Raw genomic sequence first — 19,355 nt, 5'->3', positions numbered from 1 at the left:
ACCCTGAAGCTAATCCCGACTGCCCGCATTTGGCCCATATCCCTCTATACCCATCTTATCCATGTAATTGTCTAAATGCTTTTTAAAAGACAAAATTGTACCCACCTCCACTACTGTCTCTGGCAGCTTGTTCCAGATACTCACTATCCTCTGTGTGAAAATATTTCCCTTCTGGATACTTTTGTATCTCTCCTCCTTCACCTCAAACCTATGCCCTCAGGTTTTAGACTCCCCTACCATCGGGAAAGGATATTGACTATCAAGCTGATCTGTGCTCCTCATTACTTTATAGACCTCTATAAAGGTCACCCCTCAGCCTTCCGCGCTCCAGAGGAAAAAGTCTCAGTCTATCCAGCCTCTCCTTATAACTCAAACCATCAAATCCAGATAACATCCTAGTAAATCTTTTTAGTTTAATAATACCCTTTCTATAATAAGGTGACCAGAACTGTACACAGTATTCCAAGTGTGGCCTTACCAATGTCTTGTACAACTTCAACAAGACGTCCCAATTCAATCTTCTGACCAAAGAAACCAAGCATGTTGAATGCCTTCTTCACCACTCTGTCCACCTGTGACTCCACTTTCAAGGAGCTATGAACATGTACCCCAAGACCTTTTTGTTCTGTAACTTTTCCCAATGTCCTACCATTAACTGAGTAAGTCCTGCTCTGGTTCAATCTACCAAAATGCATCACCTTGCATTTATCTAAATTAAACTCCATCTGCTGTTCATCAGCCCAATGGCCCAATTGATCAAGGTCCTGTTGCAATTGGAGAAAAATTTCTTCAATGTCCACTATACCACCAATCTTGGTATCATCTACAAACTTACTAGCCATGCCTCCTATATTCTCATCCAAATTATTAATATAAATGACAAATAACAGGGGACCTAGCACTGATTCCTGAGGCACACCGCTGGTCATAGGCCTCCAGTTTGAAAAACAACTCTCTACAACCACTGTCTGGCTTCTGGCAAGAAGCCAATTTTGTATCCATTTAGATACCTCACCCTGGATCCTGTGAGATTTAACCTTATGCAACAAGCTACCATGCAGTACCTTGTCAAAGGCCTTACTAAAATCCATGTAGATAAATTGAACTGCACTGCCCTCACCTACCTTCTTAGTTACTCCTTCAAAAAACTCAATCAAATTTGTGAGACATGATTTTCCACTCAAAAAGCGATGCTGACTGTCCCTAATCAGTCTTTGCCTCTCTAAATGCCTGTAGATCCTGTCTCTCAAAATACCTTCCAATAATGTACCCACCACAGATGAGAGGCTCACTGGCCTGTAGTTCCCAGGCTTTTCCCTGCAGCCCTTTTTAAACAAACATTTGCCACTCTCCAATCTTCTGGCACCTCACCCCTGACTATCAATGATTCAAATATCTCAGCTAGGAGAACTGCAATTTTCTCCCTAGCCTCCCCCACACACAGTTATAATTTATTGCATAGAAAGGAGATAAAGGGTAAATTTCAATTGTTTGGACTGGTAGAACATAACAGGTAGTGCTCCAGAGGAAGCTGTTCTTCCCCATCTACTCACTTTACTGGTACAAAAGGAAATCAAAAACACTTTTTCTGAAATCACAAAAGGGTTGAGATACAAAGGGAAGGAAGTTTACACTTTGGTTACAGAGAACAATAGTCAGATTGCACCTGGAATTTTGCATTCAGTACTGAGCACTGCATATGAAGAGGAATATTTGGTCTTTGCACAGATTTACCAAGATGAGACCAGGTCTTAAATGGCAATATTAGGGAGACAGGTTGCATAAATTTGAGCTTTGCATCCATGTGTTTAGATGTCAGGAAGTGATCTAATTGAGGTGTTGAACATGATAAAAAGGTTTGATAAAAATGATACAGAACTGCTATATCCTTTGTTGAGGAAATCTAGAACAAGGGGTCATAATCTTAAAATTACTGCCAGGTCATTTTGGAATGAAATCAGGAGCACATTTTCATACAAAGACTAATGAAAGTATTGAATTATCTCCCACAAAGGCCTTTGTTGTTGGATCAATTGAAATGATCAAAACAGAAATTGATGGATTTTTACTAGGGAAGGTTATCAAGAGACATGGAACAATGGTGGGAAAATTGAACTGAATATATATCAGCCATGATCTAATTAAATATTTTAACAAATTAAATAACCTATCCCTCTTTCTATGATTTTTCTCACCATAGTCCAAAGTCACTGAGGCCCAATATAAGGTTGTCTTTATACCAAAGTATACTGATTTATTTTCCTCCAACACAATGACTAATAACTTGAAAGAAACTTGGAAAATTCAGCTAAGACTTATGCGAAATTGCTCAAGATGACAAACCAACTCTAAGATGAAACACAAGGAGATTAATATTTCAAATAAGTTTGCAAACTGAAGTATGCAAATAAGATTTGGCAGACAATTATTTTTGAAATCATACCTGTTAATGCTCGAAAATTCAATCACAGGAATACTAATTTGAAAGTTTGTTAACTAAAATCAATCTTATCCCCAAATTTTGTGCAAACTTTCCCATATCCAAGCAAGATCCTTGTGCAGAACAACATATACACAGGCCACTTACTCAAAGTATATTTTAATATTTAATAAGATCAGAGTAGTAGTCAAGGCAATAGTGTATCTGAATTGGCTGAAAGGAGGTGCACTATAATGGGATGAAACACTTAGGAGTGTCAACTCTTATCCATTTATTTTTCTCCTGAAGGAGCATTGTTAAAAGCTGAGAAAGCTTATCCTCTATCCTGGTCATTATGTTGGAACGCTCATTTTCAATGAGATGTCAGACAGAACTCATGAGTTATGAAGGCTTTAATTTACATACTGATAAATTGCTTTCTAAACTTAAAATGATTTAGAAGTGGAGATGCAAACTAGATTCTATACTTTAACTATTTGATCAATGTTACAGATTATTTTCCAAACGTCGCTGGATTCCGGGGAAGTGCCGGAAGATTGGAAAACGGCTAATGTTACGCCGTTGTTTAAGAAGGGTGGCAGGCAAAAGGCAGGGAATTATAGGCCGGTTAGTTTAACGTCTGTTGTAGGTAAGATGTTAGAATCCATGATCAAGGAGGAAATAGCAAGGCATCTTGAGGAGAATTGTTTGGTAGAGCAGACGCAGCACGGTTTCGTTAAGGGGAAGTCGTGTCTAGACAAATTTATTGGAGTTCTATGAGGAAGTGTCTAGGGCCGTGGATAGAGGAGAGCCGGTGGATGTGGTGTTTCTTGATTTTCAGAAGGTGTTTGACAAGGTGCCTCACAAGAGGTTATTACAGAAGGTCAGGGGGCATAGAGTTGGGGGTAGGGTGTTAACGTGAATAGAGGATTGGCTGTCAAATAGGAGGCAGAGAGTGGGGGTCAACGGGTGCTATTCGGATTGGCGGTTGGTGACTAGTGGAGTGCCCCAGGGGTCGGTGCTGGGGCCTCAGCTATTTACCACTTATATAGATGATCTGGAGGAGGGAACCGAGTGTATGGTGTCGAAATTTGCTGATGACGCCAAGATTGGTGGAACAGCAAATTGTGCGGAGGGTGTGGAGAGTCTGCAGAAGGATCTAGATAGGCTGGGTGAATGGGCCAGGAACTGGCAAATGGAATTTAATGTTGGCAAATGTGAGGTTGTCCATTTTGGTAGGAATAATGGTAGGAAGGACTATTACTTACGTGGCGAAAAACTGCAGCAGGCGATGGTGCAGAGGGACCTCAGGGTCCTTGTGTATGAGTCGCAAAAACCCAGCCTGCAGGTGCAGCAGGTGGTCAGGAAGGCGAATGGGATGCTGGCCTTCATAGCGAGGGGGATTGAATATAAAAGTAGGGAGGTCTTGCTGCAGCTGTATAGGGCACTGGTGAGGCCGCAGCTGGAGTACTGTGTGCAGTTTTGGTCGCCGCACTTACGCAAGGATATTTTGGCCTTGGAGGGAGTGCAGAGGAAGTTTACTAGGCTGATTCCAGAGTTGAGGGGGTTGAACTATGTGGAGAGGCTGAACAAACTAGGCTTGTACTCATTAGAGTTTAGAAGAATGAGGGGAGATCTCATTGAGATGTATAAGATGATGAATGGAATGGATAGGATAGAGGTGGAGAGGCTCTTCCCACTCAGAAAGGACAGTAGGACTAGAGGGCACAGCCTCAAGATAAAGGGGGGGCGGTTTAGAACGGAGTTGAGGAGGAACTTCTTCACTCAAAGGGTGGTGAATCTCTGGAATTCTCTGCCCGTTGAAGTGGTGGAGGCTGCCTCGCTAAATATTTTTAAGACGCGGGTTGATAGGTTTTTGATAGGCAAGGGGATTAAGGGTTATGGGGAGAGGGCGGGAATGTGGAACTGAGCCACGACAGATCAGCCATGATCTTATTGAATGGCGGGGCAGACTCGAGGGGCTAGATGGCCTACTCCTGCTCCTATTTCTTATGTTCTTATGTTAAATATTTAATGTAAAGTTGCAACAAAAAATCAAATTATGAGGCAATAAGGAAAGTCAAACAGATCTTATGGTGCAAAACAATGGAATAGAGCACAACTTCCAGGAATTGATCCAAGAGGATGAGGCACTGGTCAGATCACGACTGGACTTTTGTGTATAATTATGCATCCCAAACTACAGCAAGCACATATTGGCATAGTGACAGTGCAATATCATTGAAGGTGTGAGAATGTTTACTCTCAGAACATTCATGATTTTCAAAGGAATCGAAAAAAGCAATTCAGAAAATGTGTTTGAAATTGCTACAAATTCATGAAGCAGGGCAGGCATATTATTTTAATTGTCAGATAAAGAAAGACTTACATTTATATGATGCCTTTCAGGACCAATGGATGTCTCAAAGCGCTTTGTACCAAAGTAGTACTTAGTCACTGCTATAATGTAGGGAGGAAGTGTGAAAACCTATTGGGAAATTAGATACTTTGAGGAACAGAATTAAGGTGCATTGGTCTTGGGATCAGCAAAATTGATGGCACATAATAAATTTGACAGCCAAGTTGAAGCCCATAGAATAAAAGGGATAGTGGCAGCATGGATATGAAGCTGGTTGAGTGACAGGAAACAGAAATTAGTGCTTTGACAAAGGATTGTTTGGACTCAAAACATCAACTCTTTTCTCTCCTTACAGATGTTGCCAGACCTGCTGAGATTTTCCAGCATTTTCTCTTTTGGTTTCAGAAATTAGTGCTCAGTGTTTTTTCTCAGGCAGGAGAAAGGTATGCAGTGAAGCTCCACAAGGGTACCAGGATCACTGTTTCTTAATATTAATGACTTTGATGTTAGGCAGAGGGTCCAATTTCAAGATCTGCAAATTATATTAAACTTGAAAACATCATGAACTGTGGAGGAAGATACTGATAGATTTCAAGAGGAATAGAATGGGCAGACACATGACTAATGAAACTTAATTTTAGATAAGTCAAAGAGTAATATATTGCACAGATGGAAGACATTCAGCCCATTTACCCTACACAAAATTTTTCATGCAGCAGTTCAGTCCTCTACACTATCTTATCATTATACTATCCTATCTCCTTAGCTCTGTAAGTTCATTTCCCTCAAGTGCCCATCCAATTCCCCTTTGAAATCATTCAGCATCTTGCTTCCACCACTCTTGTGGACAGTAAGTTCCAAATCATTATCACTCCCTACATTAAAAATGTTCTTCTTCATATTCCCACTGCATCTCTTGTCCAAGAGCTTACATTTGTGAACACTAGTAATTTGATTTGATTTATTGTCACATGTACTGTAATTGTATCAACAGTTAATAGGAACAGATTTCCCTTTTTTACCTAATCCAAACCTATAATAGCTTTGTACACATCTATCAAATCTCCCTTCAATCTCCTTAGTTCCAAGGACAACAACCCTTGTATCTAGAATTTCCCATCCTTAGAACCATTCTAGTTTCCTCTGCACCGTCGCAAGGACCCTCACATACTTCCCTAAATGTGAAACCAGAACAAAGAAAATTACAGCACAGCAACAGGCCCTTAGGCCCTCCAAGTCTGAGCTGACCATGCTGCCCGACTGAACTAAAACCCCTTACCATTCTGGGGACCATATCCCTCCATTCCCATCCTATTCATGCATTTGTCCAGATACCCCTTAAAAGTCACTAATGTATCCACTTCCACTATCTCCCCTGGCAGTGAGCTCCAGGCACGCACAACCCTCTATGTAAAAAACTTGCCTCGTAAATCTCCCTTAAACCTTGCCCCTTGCACCTTAAACCCATGACCCCTAATAATTGACTCTTCCACTCCGGGAAAAAGCTTCTGACTATCCATCTGTGTCCATGCCCTGCATAAATCTTGTAGACTCCTATCAGCTCTCCCCTCAACCTCTTTCGTTCCAGTGAGAACAAACCAAGTTTCTCTAACCTGTCCTCATAGCTAAAGCCCTCCATACCAGGCAACATCCTGGCAAATATTTTCTGTACCCTCTCCAAAGCCTCCACATCTTTCTGGTAGTGTGGTGACCAGAATTGAACAATATATTCCAAGTGCGGCCTAACTAAGGTTCTAAGAAGCTGCAATATGACTTGCCAATTTCTAAACTCAATGCCCCAGCCGATGAAGGCAAACATGCCATACACCTTCTTGACTACCTTCTTCAGCTGCATTGCCACTTCCAGTGACCTGTGTACCTGTACACCCAGATCCCATTGCCTATCAATACTCTTACGGGTTCTGCCATTTACTGTATATTTCCTATCTGTATTAGACCTTCCAAAATGCATTACCTCACATTTGTCCAGATTAGACTCCATCTGCCATCTCTCTGCCCTAGTCTCCAATCGGTCTTTATATATCTTGCTATATCCTCTGACACTCCTCTTCACTATCCGCAAGTCCAATCTTTGTGTCGTTCGCAAACTTACCAATCAAACCAGTTAAATATTCCTCCAAATCACTGGTATATATTACAAACAGCAAAAGTTCCAGCACTGATTCCTAAGGAACACCACTTGTCACAACCTCCATTCAGGAACGCAGCCTTCTACTGCTACTCTCTGTCTTCTTTGACCGAGTAAAAAGTCTGACAACACCAGGTTTTGGTCCAACCAATTTATTTGATAATACTCACAAGCTTTCGAGGGGACTGCCTCTTCGTCAGGTGAATGGAGAGTTCTGGCCAGAACTCTCCATCGGTTGGACCAAAACCTGGTGTTGTCAGACTTTTTACTGTGTTTACGCCAGTCCAACGCCGGCATTCCCACATCATGACTTCTTTGATCGAGCCAGTTCTGTATCCATCTTGCCAGCTCACCTTTGATCCCGTGCGACTTCACCTTCAGCACCAGTCTGCCATGAGGAACCTTGTCAAAGGCCTTACTGAAGTCCATGTAGATAACTTCCACTGCCCGACCCTCATCAATCAACTTCATCACTTCCTCAAAAAACTCAATCAAGTTAGTGAACACGACCTCTCTTTCATAAAACTATGTTGCCTATCATTAATATGCCTACTTATTTCCAAGTGAGAGCAAATCCTGTCTCGAAGAATCCTCTCCAATAATTTCCCTACTACTGACATAAGGCTCACCGGCCTGTAGTTACCTGGATTATCCTTGCTACATTTCTTAAACAAAGGAACAACATTGGCTATTCTCCAATTCTCTGGGACCTCCCCTGCAATCAGTGAGGATACAAAGATTTCTCTGAAGGCCCCAATAATTTTCTCCCTTACTTCTCTCAGTATTCTGGGATATATCCCATCTAGTCCTGGGGACTTGTCTACCTTGATGTTTCTCAAGACCTCAAATGTCTCCTTTTTGATCTCAACATGACTCAAACTATCTACCCTTTCCCAGACTCATCACCCACCAAATCCTTCTCTTTGGTGAAAACTGATGCAAAGTACTCTTTAATACCTCGCCTATTTCCTCTGGCTCCATGCATAGATTCCTTCCCTTGTCCTTGAGTGGACTAATCCTCTCCCTGGCTACTCTCTTGTTCTTCATGTATGTACAAAAAGCCGTGGGATTTTCCCTAATCCTGCTGGCCAATGTTGCTGACCCATTTTAGCCCTCTTTACTCCATGCTTAAGTTTCCTTCTACTCTCCTTGTATTCCATACTTGCTTCATGTGCTCCCAGCCTCCTAGCCTTGACAAATGCATCTGTTTTCTTTTTGACTAGGCTCACAATATCTCTCAACGTGCAAGGTTCCCGAAACTTGCTATAGTTATCCTTCACCCTTACAGGAATGTGCTGGTCCTGAATTCCTATCAACTTATACCCAAAATCCTCCCACATACCAGATGTTGATTTGCCCTCAATCTACATTCTTCAGATGCTGCCTAATATTGTTATAATTAGCCTTCCCCAATTTAGCACCTTCACTTGAGGACTACACTTATCTTTATCCATCAGTATCTTAAAGCTTACTGAATTGTGGTCACTGTTCCCAAACTGCTCCCTGACTGAAATGTTGACCACCTGGTCAGGCTCATTCCGCAATACCAGGTCTGGTATGGCCCCTTTCCTAGTTGGACTGTTTACATATTATTTCAAGAAGCCCTCCTGGATGCTCCTTACAAACTCTGCCCCATCCACACCCCTAGCACTAAGTGAGTCCCAATCAATATATGGGAAGTTAAAATCTACCATCACAACAATCCTGTTACTTTTACACCTTGCCAAAATCTGCCTACATATCTGTTCCTCTATCTCCCGCTGGCTGTTTGGAGGCCTATAGTAAACTCCCAACACTGTGGCTACACCCTTCCTATTCCTAAGCTCTACCCATATTGCCTTGCTGTATGAGCCCTCTGAGGTGTCCTCCCACAGTACAGCTGTCATATTCTCCTTAATCAGTAGCGCAACACCCGCCCCTCTTTTATATCCCCGTCTATCCCACCTGAAACATCTGCATCCTGTGTCATTAAGCTGCCAATCTTGTCCTTCCTTTAACCAAGTCTCGTATTGGTAACAACATCAAAGTTCCAAATGCTAATCCAAGCTCTAACTTCACCTGCCTTACCTGTTACATTTCTTGGTTTGAAGCAAATGCACTTCAATCCACCAAACCCTCTTTGATTAGCAACCATACCCTGCCTGCTCTTCCTCTGAGTCTTACTGGCCCTAGTCTCTAGTTCCCCTTCAGTTAATTCACCTTTGCTTTGGTTCCAAGCCCCCTTCCAAACTATCTTAAATCCTCCCATGTGACACTAGCAAACCTCCCAGCCAGTTCATGCCCTTCCAGTTTAGATGCAACTCGTCCTTCTTATACAGGTCCCATCTGTCCCAGAAGCAATCCCAATGGTCCAGATATCTGAAAGCTTCCCTCCTACACCAGCTGTTTAGTCACGTGTTGAGCTGTGCTATCTTCCTCCAAAACTCCAAGACTGGATGCAGTACTCTGGTTGTGGCATAACCAGAGCTTTATAATGGTTCAGCATAACTTATCTGCTTTTGTTCAATGTCTCTATTTATGATGCCCAAAATTCCATATGCTTTGCTAGCCATTCTCTCATTATGTCCTGAAACCTTCAGTGATCAATGCATCTGCATCCTCATGTCTTCTGTTTCTGCACCCGCTTTAGAACTGTGCCATAAATCTATATTGTCAAATTGTCTTTCCCTATCCCTTCTGCAAAAATGCACCACTTCACACTTCTCTGCATAAATTTTATCGGCCACTTGTCTGCTGATCAGTTGGTCAACCTATGTTCTGTTGCAGTCGATTGGTATTAGCATTTATTAATGTTTGTCATGCCTCTAAATCTGGAATTATTGGTAAATGTTTAAATTGTACTCTATTCAAATATCGAAGTCGTTTAAACTTATATATAAAAGAAAGGCCCTAGCACTGATTGTTGGGAAACACCATACCTCCAGACTGAAAAAATAGCCATTTAACACAATCTGTTGATTTCTGTGCTTAAGCATTTTTTTTTACCCCACTTGGCACTGACCCATAGAATCCTACAGTGCAGAAGGAGACCATTCAACCCAACGAGTCAGCACCAATCATAATTCCACCCAGCCCTATCCCCTTGCATTTACCCTAGTTTGTCCCTCTGACACTAAGGGGCAATTTAGCATAGCCAATCCACCTAACACACACATCCTTGAACTGTGAGAGGAAACCGAAGCACCTGGCGAAAACCCACACAGACACAGGAGAATATGCAAACTCCACACAGTGTCCCAAGCTGGGAATTGAACCCGGGTCCCTGGTGCTGTGAGACAACAGTGCTAACCACTGTGCCACCATACCAACCACCCTTATGCTCTGAACACAATTTGTTAACCAGCCTTTTACGTGGTCTCTCTTAAAATCCATTTGGACAACTGCTGCGTCCCCTTCATCAACCTCCTCAAAAAATTCAATTTAATTAATCAAGCACAATCTGTCTTTTCCAAATTCATAAATTATATATTTTGGTAGAAAAAACAAGATGCAGCAAGTTAAATATATGGTACAATTCAAAGGGAATGCAGGAAGAGAGACGTCTGGAGCTATGTGTGCACAAACTGAAGTTTGCAGAATAGGCTAAGAAAGTGATTAACAATCATATGGATTCCTGGACTTTAGAAACAGAGGTGTAGCATACAAAAGCAAAGTATGCTACAATACACTGGTTTAGCCTCACCTGGAGTATTGTTCTGGGTATCACATTTTAAGAAGGGTGTGAAGATTTCAGAGAGAGTACAGAAACAAAGTGAGAATGGTTCCAGGGATGAGAGACTTGAGTTATGAGGACAGGGTGGAAAAACTGATGTTCTTCTCCTTAAAGGATAGAAGATTGAAAGGAGATTTGACACAGTTGTTCAAATTCACGAAAAATCTAGAGAGAGTAGAGAGAAAAACTATTCTCCCTAAGATTATTCTCACAGTAGAAGGATTGAGAACTAGGGGACACCAATTTAAGATGATTGGCAAAAGAACCAACAAGAAAAATATCTTTATGCAACGAATGGTTAGGGTCTAGAATGTACTGCACGAAAATTTGGGGAAGGCAGATTCAATCGTAACTTTCAAAGCAGAATTGGAGAGCCAAAAACGTAGGGATAAAATGTAAGGGTGGGAGATTGGGGCTTGCTGGATTGCTCTTGCAGACACCTGCACAGATGTTATGGGCCAAATAGCCTACTTCTATACTATACACATTCTGTGAAAGTGCTTTGCAATAATGTACTTACTTCTGTTTTTTATTTTAATTTTCCTACGCTGAGTGTTTATATATGGTGAAATGGTGAAGGAGAATAAAGTACAATTAAATTTTCACTCTAATTTAACCGATGCTTGTCTTACTGTTTTAATATGTTTAAAACACAATAGTCTACTATTTTCTTTTAAAGGGCAGTGGAAAATCATATATTTTATATATTCCTTAGAGGTGAATTTTTTTAGATTTCCCCCCGTTTCATGCTGGATGTTTTCCAACGCACATACAAGGTCTGCTTTCAGAGCCAATTTGAACACCAGCCTCAAAACATTTCAGACTCCAGTTTGGAGCCACTTTCATGTGGTAATATCTTTGCCTCTTAGTTGCAATCATGCAGTTTTCAGAACCTTGTATCTAATTCCATTCAGTTTACAGTACATGATTTAACAGAACATTACTCTAAATAAAATCTGTAGTATTTCTTTACCAGCTACTGTATTGAGGAACATGAGGTACTCAAAATTGGAAATTTCTCTCCTCTGCCAACGCTGCATCATATTGGACGCTTTGAAAAGTTGCCGTGGGCTAGCCAGGGTGATCCGTCTGCAGATCAGAAGGAAAATCAAAAACTATAAAAAATACTGTGGTATTACTTATTTCTTGGATCACAGTAAATGTATAGATTACACTAATTATTTTATAAAACATCTTTTAAAGTTGTACTTAAATAGCAAATTATAAATTAATTTTCCAACTGGACTAGTACAACCACTGTCCTTCTGTACTAGGTGATTTAATTCCAATCTCAGTAAATATACAAAATAGATTACAGTTACTCAATCTCCATTCTCAGTTTGAATAAGGATGATCCAAGCTGAGTAATGTTCTCACTCAGTTCAGTGCAGATTAATTTCACGCAATGTTGAAATACTATTCCACAGTCCGCAGAAAAAGTAAAATTACACTGGTCTCATGCAAAAATCAAATTCATTGTTTCTTTAAATTAAATAAACAGTGGTGGCTTCTAATAGGTAGTATGTAGTACCCTAGCAATCTGACCTGGTTTCCCGATGTTTCACTTTCAATCAGTTGCAATTTCACAACTAATGTGATTTCATGGCCATAATGTAAATGAATGGAATGAAAGAATACCACTAGGAAGTTCGTAGAACTTTCCATAGTTTTAATCATTCTGTTTAACTTTCCTGATACAAATTTAAAAGTCTCTCTCTTACGGCATCTGAAAACATTCAACACAAATAGAATGAAGCCTGACAAAAATTATGGTTGACAGCAACTGGAAATTGTCATATGGCATGATTCGCATTCTTTGTTACTTTTGAAAGGCAGTTTGCTCAGTTTCACAGCTGCGCTTAGTTCAATTAGTTCAACAAGGCCAAGTTGACACAATGCAGTGCCATTTTAGCACTGATTTATATTGTTGGCATTATTATATTCTATGATAAAATTTTTAATGAATGAAACTTTTTCTGAGCAATGAAACAATTCCAATTTTGGTTCTGAGTCCTTGGTTCATCTCTGAACATGTACTTCTATGAACCAAAACCATTAAACACAGAGCTAAATTTCTTTCTGCAACAATAAAATGAGCAATGATCCAGCACATTCTTCTACCTAAGTATATCTTTGATCAGTAAGTACATTAGTACTTTTTAGTGCTAATGCTAAATAACTTTTCAAAGCTTTTTTTTGTATTTCCTTGTAAGTACATTAGTAATTACAAGGAAATACGAAAAAATGTGCTTTGAAAAATATTTTGTAATGATAACATAATAAACTATAAGGTACATTTTGAATAATATACCTAGTTTGTGGTAGCCCGAAACCTGTACCAACTCCGACACGGGGCAAACAGTGAACGACTTTCTTCACTGTAGCTTGGTCTGGGAAGTTGAACATGACAGCAGCTGCCAAAGAAACAAACAATAAAGAAACATTTTTTGCATGACATCACCTCCTGTGATTTATATTGTATTTTTGTTTAATAGAACATCTCTTTGCAATTAGATATATAACAGATGCAGAATTGCAAGCCCCTTTGTCTACACATAAATCACAGTTTTCAGTGGGCAACGGGTTATTTCCGCTTCTTTGCTGAAATCCATTCCCAAAAAAGATTTCCTGCTGCAAACATGACCATAGATTTAAACAAACTTTGCTGCATGGACATCATCACAAAGTTTGAGTTGTCCACTTTGGTGATTTTGTGGAAAAACGTGTCAAAATTTTAACTCATGCAAGGTCAACAGATCCATTAACTATTTCACAGAAACAGGGTTTGGTTACAATACTATATTTTTCTTGGAGATATTCCAACATGTATGTTTATTATGAAATCTATATAGTCCATAGGCTCACTTTCAACTTGATTTTTGGAAATGTGAATTAATTCTGAATTTTGAAGAACAATTTGATTACTGTCAAATGACTATATTTTTAAATAGAATGAGTTAAGTATCAAAATTTGTGGTCGATTGTCTGTACCAGTGATTTTTACTAATCCAAACATCTTAATATGAAGGTATGCAATTTTCCAAAATATTAAATTTGACAATCTCTATTGCAATTATTGGTTCAGGAATGATAATTATGAAAGAAAATCTGATTGAGCTTATTGGGGATAAGTGCAAGGATCATTAGAATGGCAAACTTCAAGATGAAAAATATATATGAAATCACATGTACAACTACATTATGTTGCTCCTTCAGCAAAACAACTTGAATTTTAAATCATCTGCACTAAATAGAACTTGATTTTCATTCTTTACTAAGAATGCTTTACCTACAAATCTCTCTATTTAAACTCAGTTTAAAAGGAATAAATATAACATCAGGCAATTTAAGCAGTTAAGCAGAAATATACGAGCTAAGAGAATTAATGTTCATGGACCATTTTAAAGAGTAAGACTTACTTCTATTGGCAATAAAAATTTCCAGTGCAGTATTCTGCAGCAGATACCGCCTGGAGAAAATAGCACGGATTTCGGTGAACAGCCATTTTCCATGAAGTCCTTCAGTATATGCCAAAATCTAGAGAAAAAGATGGAAACAAATTTCTAGCCATAAACACAGAATACTATGAACTGATTCTAATAAACTTCTTTTTTTAGAAAAAAGCAAAAGAATAGTTCAACTGAAGATTTGAAACGGATTCTATTGTTTCTCTAAAAGTTCAGTGAGATCACAAGAACAAATTGTTGAAGAACATGATTTTCTGATGTATTTCATTGGTGCTCTTCCATAAAAACTCTCATGTGTTTTATTTTTACTTATTAAACAGCTCAGTATGTTGAAGCATAAAAACCACGTGCACCAAAAACACCTTAATAAAATTTTACGTACTACTAGTTTTTACTTATTGTAACATGTGTTGCACCTGAATTTCATATTAAATTTAAAATTATATTGACCAAATACATGCACAACATCTTAAAATAGAAATACCTGCGAAATCCACAGTCATATTTATATCAAATTTAGCAGCATACACTGTTAAGCAATTAATATCTATAGTTTACTAATGCAACTGATGTAAAATAAAAACAGAAATACAAATGAAATGCATTAAGCAGAATACGCACGGCAGGTAGACAAGCAGACCTAATGTTTCCAGCTAAACTGTTCAAGGAATGACTCACAATGATGCATATAGATTACCATAAAGATGCTGAATTATTTATTTCGCAAAGAAGTGCCAGATTAGTATCTCATATTTTAATGTTCGTTTTTATAAACAACTCCTTCCTTTATGAAAAAAATAAATGCAGTTTCTAGATTACAGTTTCAAAAACGAATTTTCGCAAAATCACTTTTGGAGGAATGAATGGCAATGGGCTCTTATACTGATCAAAACCTTTTAATCCCATATACAGAAACGTTCAAAGCAATACGCTGCCTATGTAAAAGGTTAAGTATCATTTTGTCAGCTAAACCTAAACAAAAAACTGCAAATGAACTCGGCATAATCTCTCCATGGAATTAGTGGTTGTCAGAGTAACTCGTTACAATGCCTGTCATCTCAGCTGACACACACAGATGCTTAGTCTGCCTGCACAATTCAAACTAATCCTATCCTTAGCCTGAAACCACTTTGTGTCTTTGTTGCTCCAGTTTTGCCTTTTATTTTAAAGCCTAATTATGAAGGTGTTAAGGGACAACCGGATTGGGCCACTTTTCTGCCACTGTGCAGAAGAGAGCATTAATCAAAAATATTCAAATAGGACTAACAGGCGAAGAAGGCTCATGATAAGAGTTTCTTAAAGTACTCATTAAAACAAGGTGACAGTAGTGGGGAACAGCTGAGGCCTGGCTAAGCAAGTCTGATTCCTCTCTGGAATAGTATCTGCCTGATCTGCAGCTTCACATCAAAGTCTCTGGAGTTCAATTAAAACTGGATTAGGTGCAAACAGCCCATCTTTGGGACTTTTAGGTCTCTGGCACTCTCTCATTGACAGTACCCCAGATGACGGCCTCTGCCTCGACTGAACCAGTTGCCATAGAAACTGCATCACTGCCTTTGCTGTGCAATGGCATGCACAACATAACCATTTGAAAGGTGCAGTAAAGAAAAAAGGCGCAACTTTTTTTTTAAAGCATTTGAGAGGGTGATCCTTTGCTTTTTACTGACAATTAGCTTGTTGAAGTGACTGAATGCTTGCATCCTGTTTTACTGAACTAAAACAGTTACAGTTACATTAAGACACACTATGCATACTATCTAAAATACAAGAAATACAGTGGTAAATAAAGTTCAGTGATTTGAACCCTACCTTAAAATTAAACATCAACATGTTTAATTCAACGTGCTTCCCACCCCACCCCCAACCTCCATGAACTCAAAGGAGCAGTTTGAGATTTTAGTATTTGTTTCCTTCTTTTGTTTAAACAGCATGTTGAGCCAATATCTGAGACAGGTGGCAATGAATCAGGTAAATGGCAAATATGGATTGTTCGTTAAAAAACAGTTCATTGGCCAAACTGTTTTCTTATTGGGCCTTGTTAATGGATTGCATGAAAAAAAAATCAAAGAAAGGACAAGTATAACCTAAAGATACTTACTCAACAGCACTTTTCAAATGATTGATTTTTTTCTTTGTAAATGGTTAGTCATAAATATTCATACCAGTAATGCAACAAAGATATACGTCAAGTAATAAACTATTTAACTCAAAGTTACGTGTCTTGTGACTTCTCTTTAATTCTCTTTAGTGTTCTACCAACTACAACAGAGAACTGCCAGAAAGCAGACCAGCATTCTCTGAGCATGTCCAATCCTATTTGGTTTCTTTAGCGCCCTCTTTCTAAAAAAACTCTAGAACTACTCGTGAACAATAGCTATAATTCTTGAGATTAGTTTGCCATTTCATTTAAGTCAAATGCAAGGAATTTTTAATGATAATAATGAACAGTTACTGATGTGCAGTACATAATAAAAACAGCAAGTGCTTCAATGTACAGAAAATTAGCATCAGTAATATTTCCGACATTTTCAATGTAATCATGCATTTCAGCTTACATTGAAAGTATGATACTAAAATACTCTAACGTTGAGAGTTATAAAACAGGACTGTGGAAGACTGAGTAGATTCCTCCCTGGGCACAGCTTAAGGGCTAAATATTCACAGCAAATTTATAATTAGGCTACAAACTCAATTTATCAGAGTAATTATTTCAATTTACTCTCATTGTTCCAGGCAATTCAATGTCAGGATTAAAAAAAAATTTAAAAGCAATGTGACCCATTTCCTCATTACTCAATCATTTTTTAAAAATCTGGTGTTTTCTCTTTCAATTACTGGTGGAGATGATAAACCAGCAACAAATGATATATCAAGTCATTTTATCTTATCGCTTAGAGGCTCAGTGACAATGAAGTTCATATTTCACTGGTTTCATTGAAGATTGTGAAAATTACTTGCCCCTTTGACCTCAAATTTCACTCTAAGACAGAAATTTCTCTTCTGCAAAGTAATGCAATTTTTCAGGTGTCAACCTTTAGCCCAGCTTTAAAAATTAATTTCATTTATATTAACCATGATATTGATATTTTCATGGGTTCCCTTAAGAACACTCTTTGATACATGAAGCACTGACTGGCAAATTGATGTCTCTAGGACAACCAAAACTATTTTATTCAATTCTGCCACATCAGACAGATTTATGACAGTCTGAAATTCTTATTTTGTAATATAATATTTGTGCTGGACGGATGCACCTCAGAGCCCCTTGCCTGTAAATAATTTAGAGTGCCACTAGCTGGGACTTCCCCTTTTGCTCTCTGCTTCCATTTAAAATCACGCTTAGAGAAAAATAGCCTCAAGATGTGACTGCCAAAAGAACTACACTTTATTTGCATTTCTACGAGCAAATGAAGCTGATAAGGTTCATCAGACAAGGTACTGTGGCCTATTCGAATGAAGTTTAGATAAGTATGTGGGTCCCTTCAGAGCTACTTCACAAAAATCTCCCTAAATCTAAAAAAGTGTCATCTCATCTCCCTGTTGGATTTTGATTGATTGCAGCTCTTCCTTATGTTCATTAATCTCATCACCTTATCTTTTATACCACTTCATTTTACCAGAAAGGTAATAATAAAACCCTCATCCATTATCCTTTTACTGATCTATTCAAGTGGAAATGGTTAATAACATGTTACAAATTGAGCTTCAATCGCCTAATTTTCTATTTTGTCAAATGCACATTAGCCCAAAACCAAAAACAAAACGATTTGTTTCATGGAGATGAAGATCATTAGTGGTGACATTTGAAGTCAGCATTTCCAAGCTTTTTGATAAAATCATCCAAGTATCTGTTGATATCCAAATGCAAGCTTGGATTCATCAGCTTGTTCCAATACAACGACCTTGTCATCACACCAAAACATCAGCAACACTAAACAAGTAGTAATGTAGAATGAACTGTGTCTTCTTTGTGAATTTATGGCTTATGTTAAATGATTAGCAAATAGGAGAAGGTAGTAACTCACCAATATTTCATGCATTGGAAATCAGAAAATGTTCCAATTATGAAGAAAGCATGACTTGATAAATATAGACAGGTATTCCTAGTTTCATTTTAAAGTATTCTCCAGTGCTTTCATTTACAAATCAATTTGTATTTTAAACACTTCTCTCGATGTTTTCCTATAGAAGTAGAATGAAATCAACAACCTTCGTTTTTTTCTGTAAATAGAGCTGAATTTATAGTCATGCTATTCTGTAAATTGTTACAGCAAATAGATCTGAATGTGTACAGTTCACCTAGTTGGGAATAGTCAAGGGATTGCAAATGTAACAAGAGTGTTGGGGATTTAGTAAAGTCTCTTACAGTTGAATATTTGCATTTTGAGCAGTTCAATGTGTTTTGAGCAGCTCTACAAAAAAGCATCAGTACATACTGTGAAACCTCAGGAGACTTTGCTAGTGCTAGAAATAAAATGCACAAAACAAAACGTTTTTGCAACTTGCCATCCACAGAGCACTGATCAGGTAATTGGTCAGAAGGTTAAACAGTATCGGTGCATGCTGCTTCATTAGATGCAACAGTCTTGCACTCATTATGCTACATTTTTTATAAAGCAAAGAACTCCAGTGTTTCAGATCATTGATTTGGTGCTGAAATAACTGCATCTTCATCTAGTGCTACTGACTGGCCTCTCTGCACTCCATATGCATTTCTTTACAACCAGACATGTCATTTCCCATCAGTAAATGAGTTCATCAAATTAATGAGCATTCACAGAAATCTGGCTTTTAATGAAAGCACGTACCCACTGTGGCATGGGCTCTGCCCCAGTGCTGCCAAAATGCAGTTGATGAAACCATGACACAAATTCTACAGTACACTTTGCATGTCTCCTTCATCCAATTAATTCACTACAAAACGGTCTTACACCCTTTTGTTTCTGTGCAATAGGTTAGAAACAGCAACACAACAGTGTTCTCATAAAACAATCAGTAGGTTGCTACATTAAGCTAAATAAAAATTAAATGATAATGCATATCAGAGATTAAATCATGATTAAACTGTAAAACAGATTCATAAACTCCAAGTATGAGATAATTGACAAATCATTTTAGTGTGCAGAACAAACTTGCGATTCCATTTCAAATGTCTGAAGATCAACTATTGCCAACCTCCTCTGTACTCGTTTACTAGAATATATTTGGATATATAGAATCATAGAGGTTTACAGCACGGAAAGAGGTCC

General features: G+C 38.5%; 1 protein-coding gene across 1 annotated transcript in view; it reads right to left on the bottom strand.

Annotated features, from left to right (window-relative positions):
• lrba (LPS-responsive vesicle trafficking, beach and anchor containing) overlaps positions 1 to 19,355 on the bottom strand; it is an 888,619-nt gene that overhangs the window by 291,238 nt on the left and 578,026 nt on the right. The window contains exons 40-42 of the mRNA XM_080192970.1: positions 14,059 to 14,176; positions 12,951 to 13,053; positions 11,613 to 11,728 (exon numbers count right to left, since the gene is read on the bottom strand). Of these exons, the coding sequence (XP_080049096.1) occupies positions 11,613 to 11,728; positions 12,951 to 13,053; positions 14,059 to 14,176 (337 nt within the window). The remainder of the gene's footprint in view (positions 1 to 11,612; positions 11,729 to 12,950; positions 13,054 to 14,058; positions 14,177 to 19,355) is intronic.

The sequence above is a fragment of the Carcharhinus amblyrhynchos genome, chromosome 1 (genome assembly GCF_965287045.1).
Source record: "Carcharhinus amblyrhynchos chromosome 1, sCarAmb.v2.hapA, whole genome shotgun sequence".
Taxonomy (NCBI): domain Eukaryota; kingdom Metazoa; phylum Chordata; class Chondrichthyes; order Carcharhiniformes; family Carcharhinidae; genus Carcharhinus; species Carcharhinus amblyrhynchos.
The sequence above is the reverse complement of the archived record's forward strand: the minus strand, read 5'-3'. Positions and strand labels throughout refer to the sequence as shown.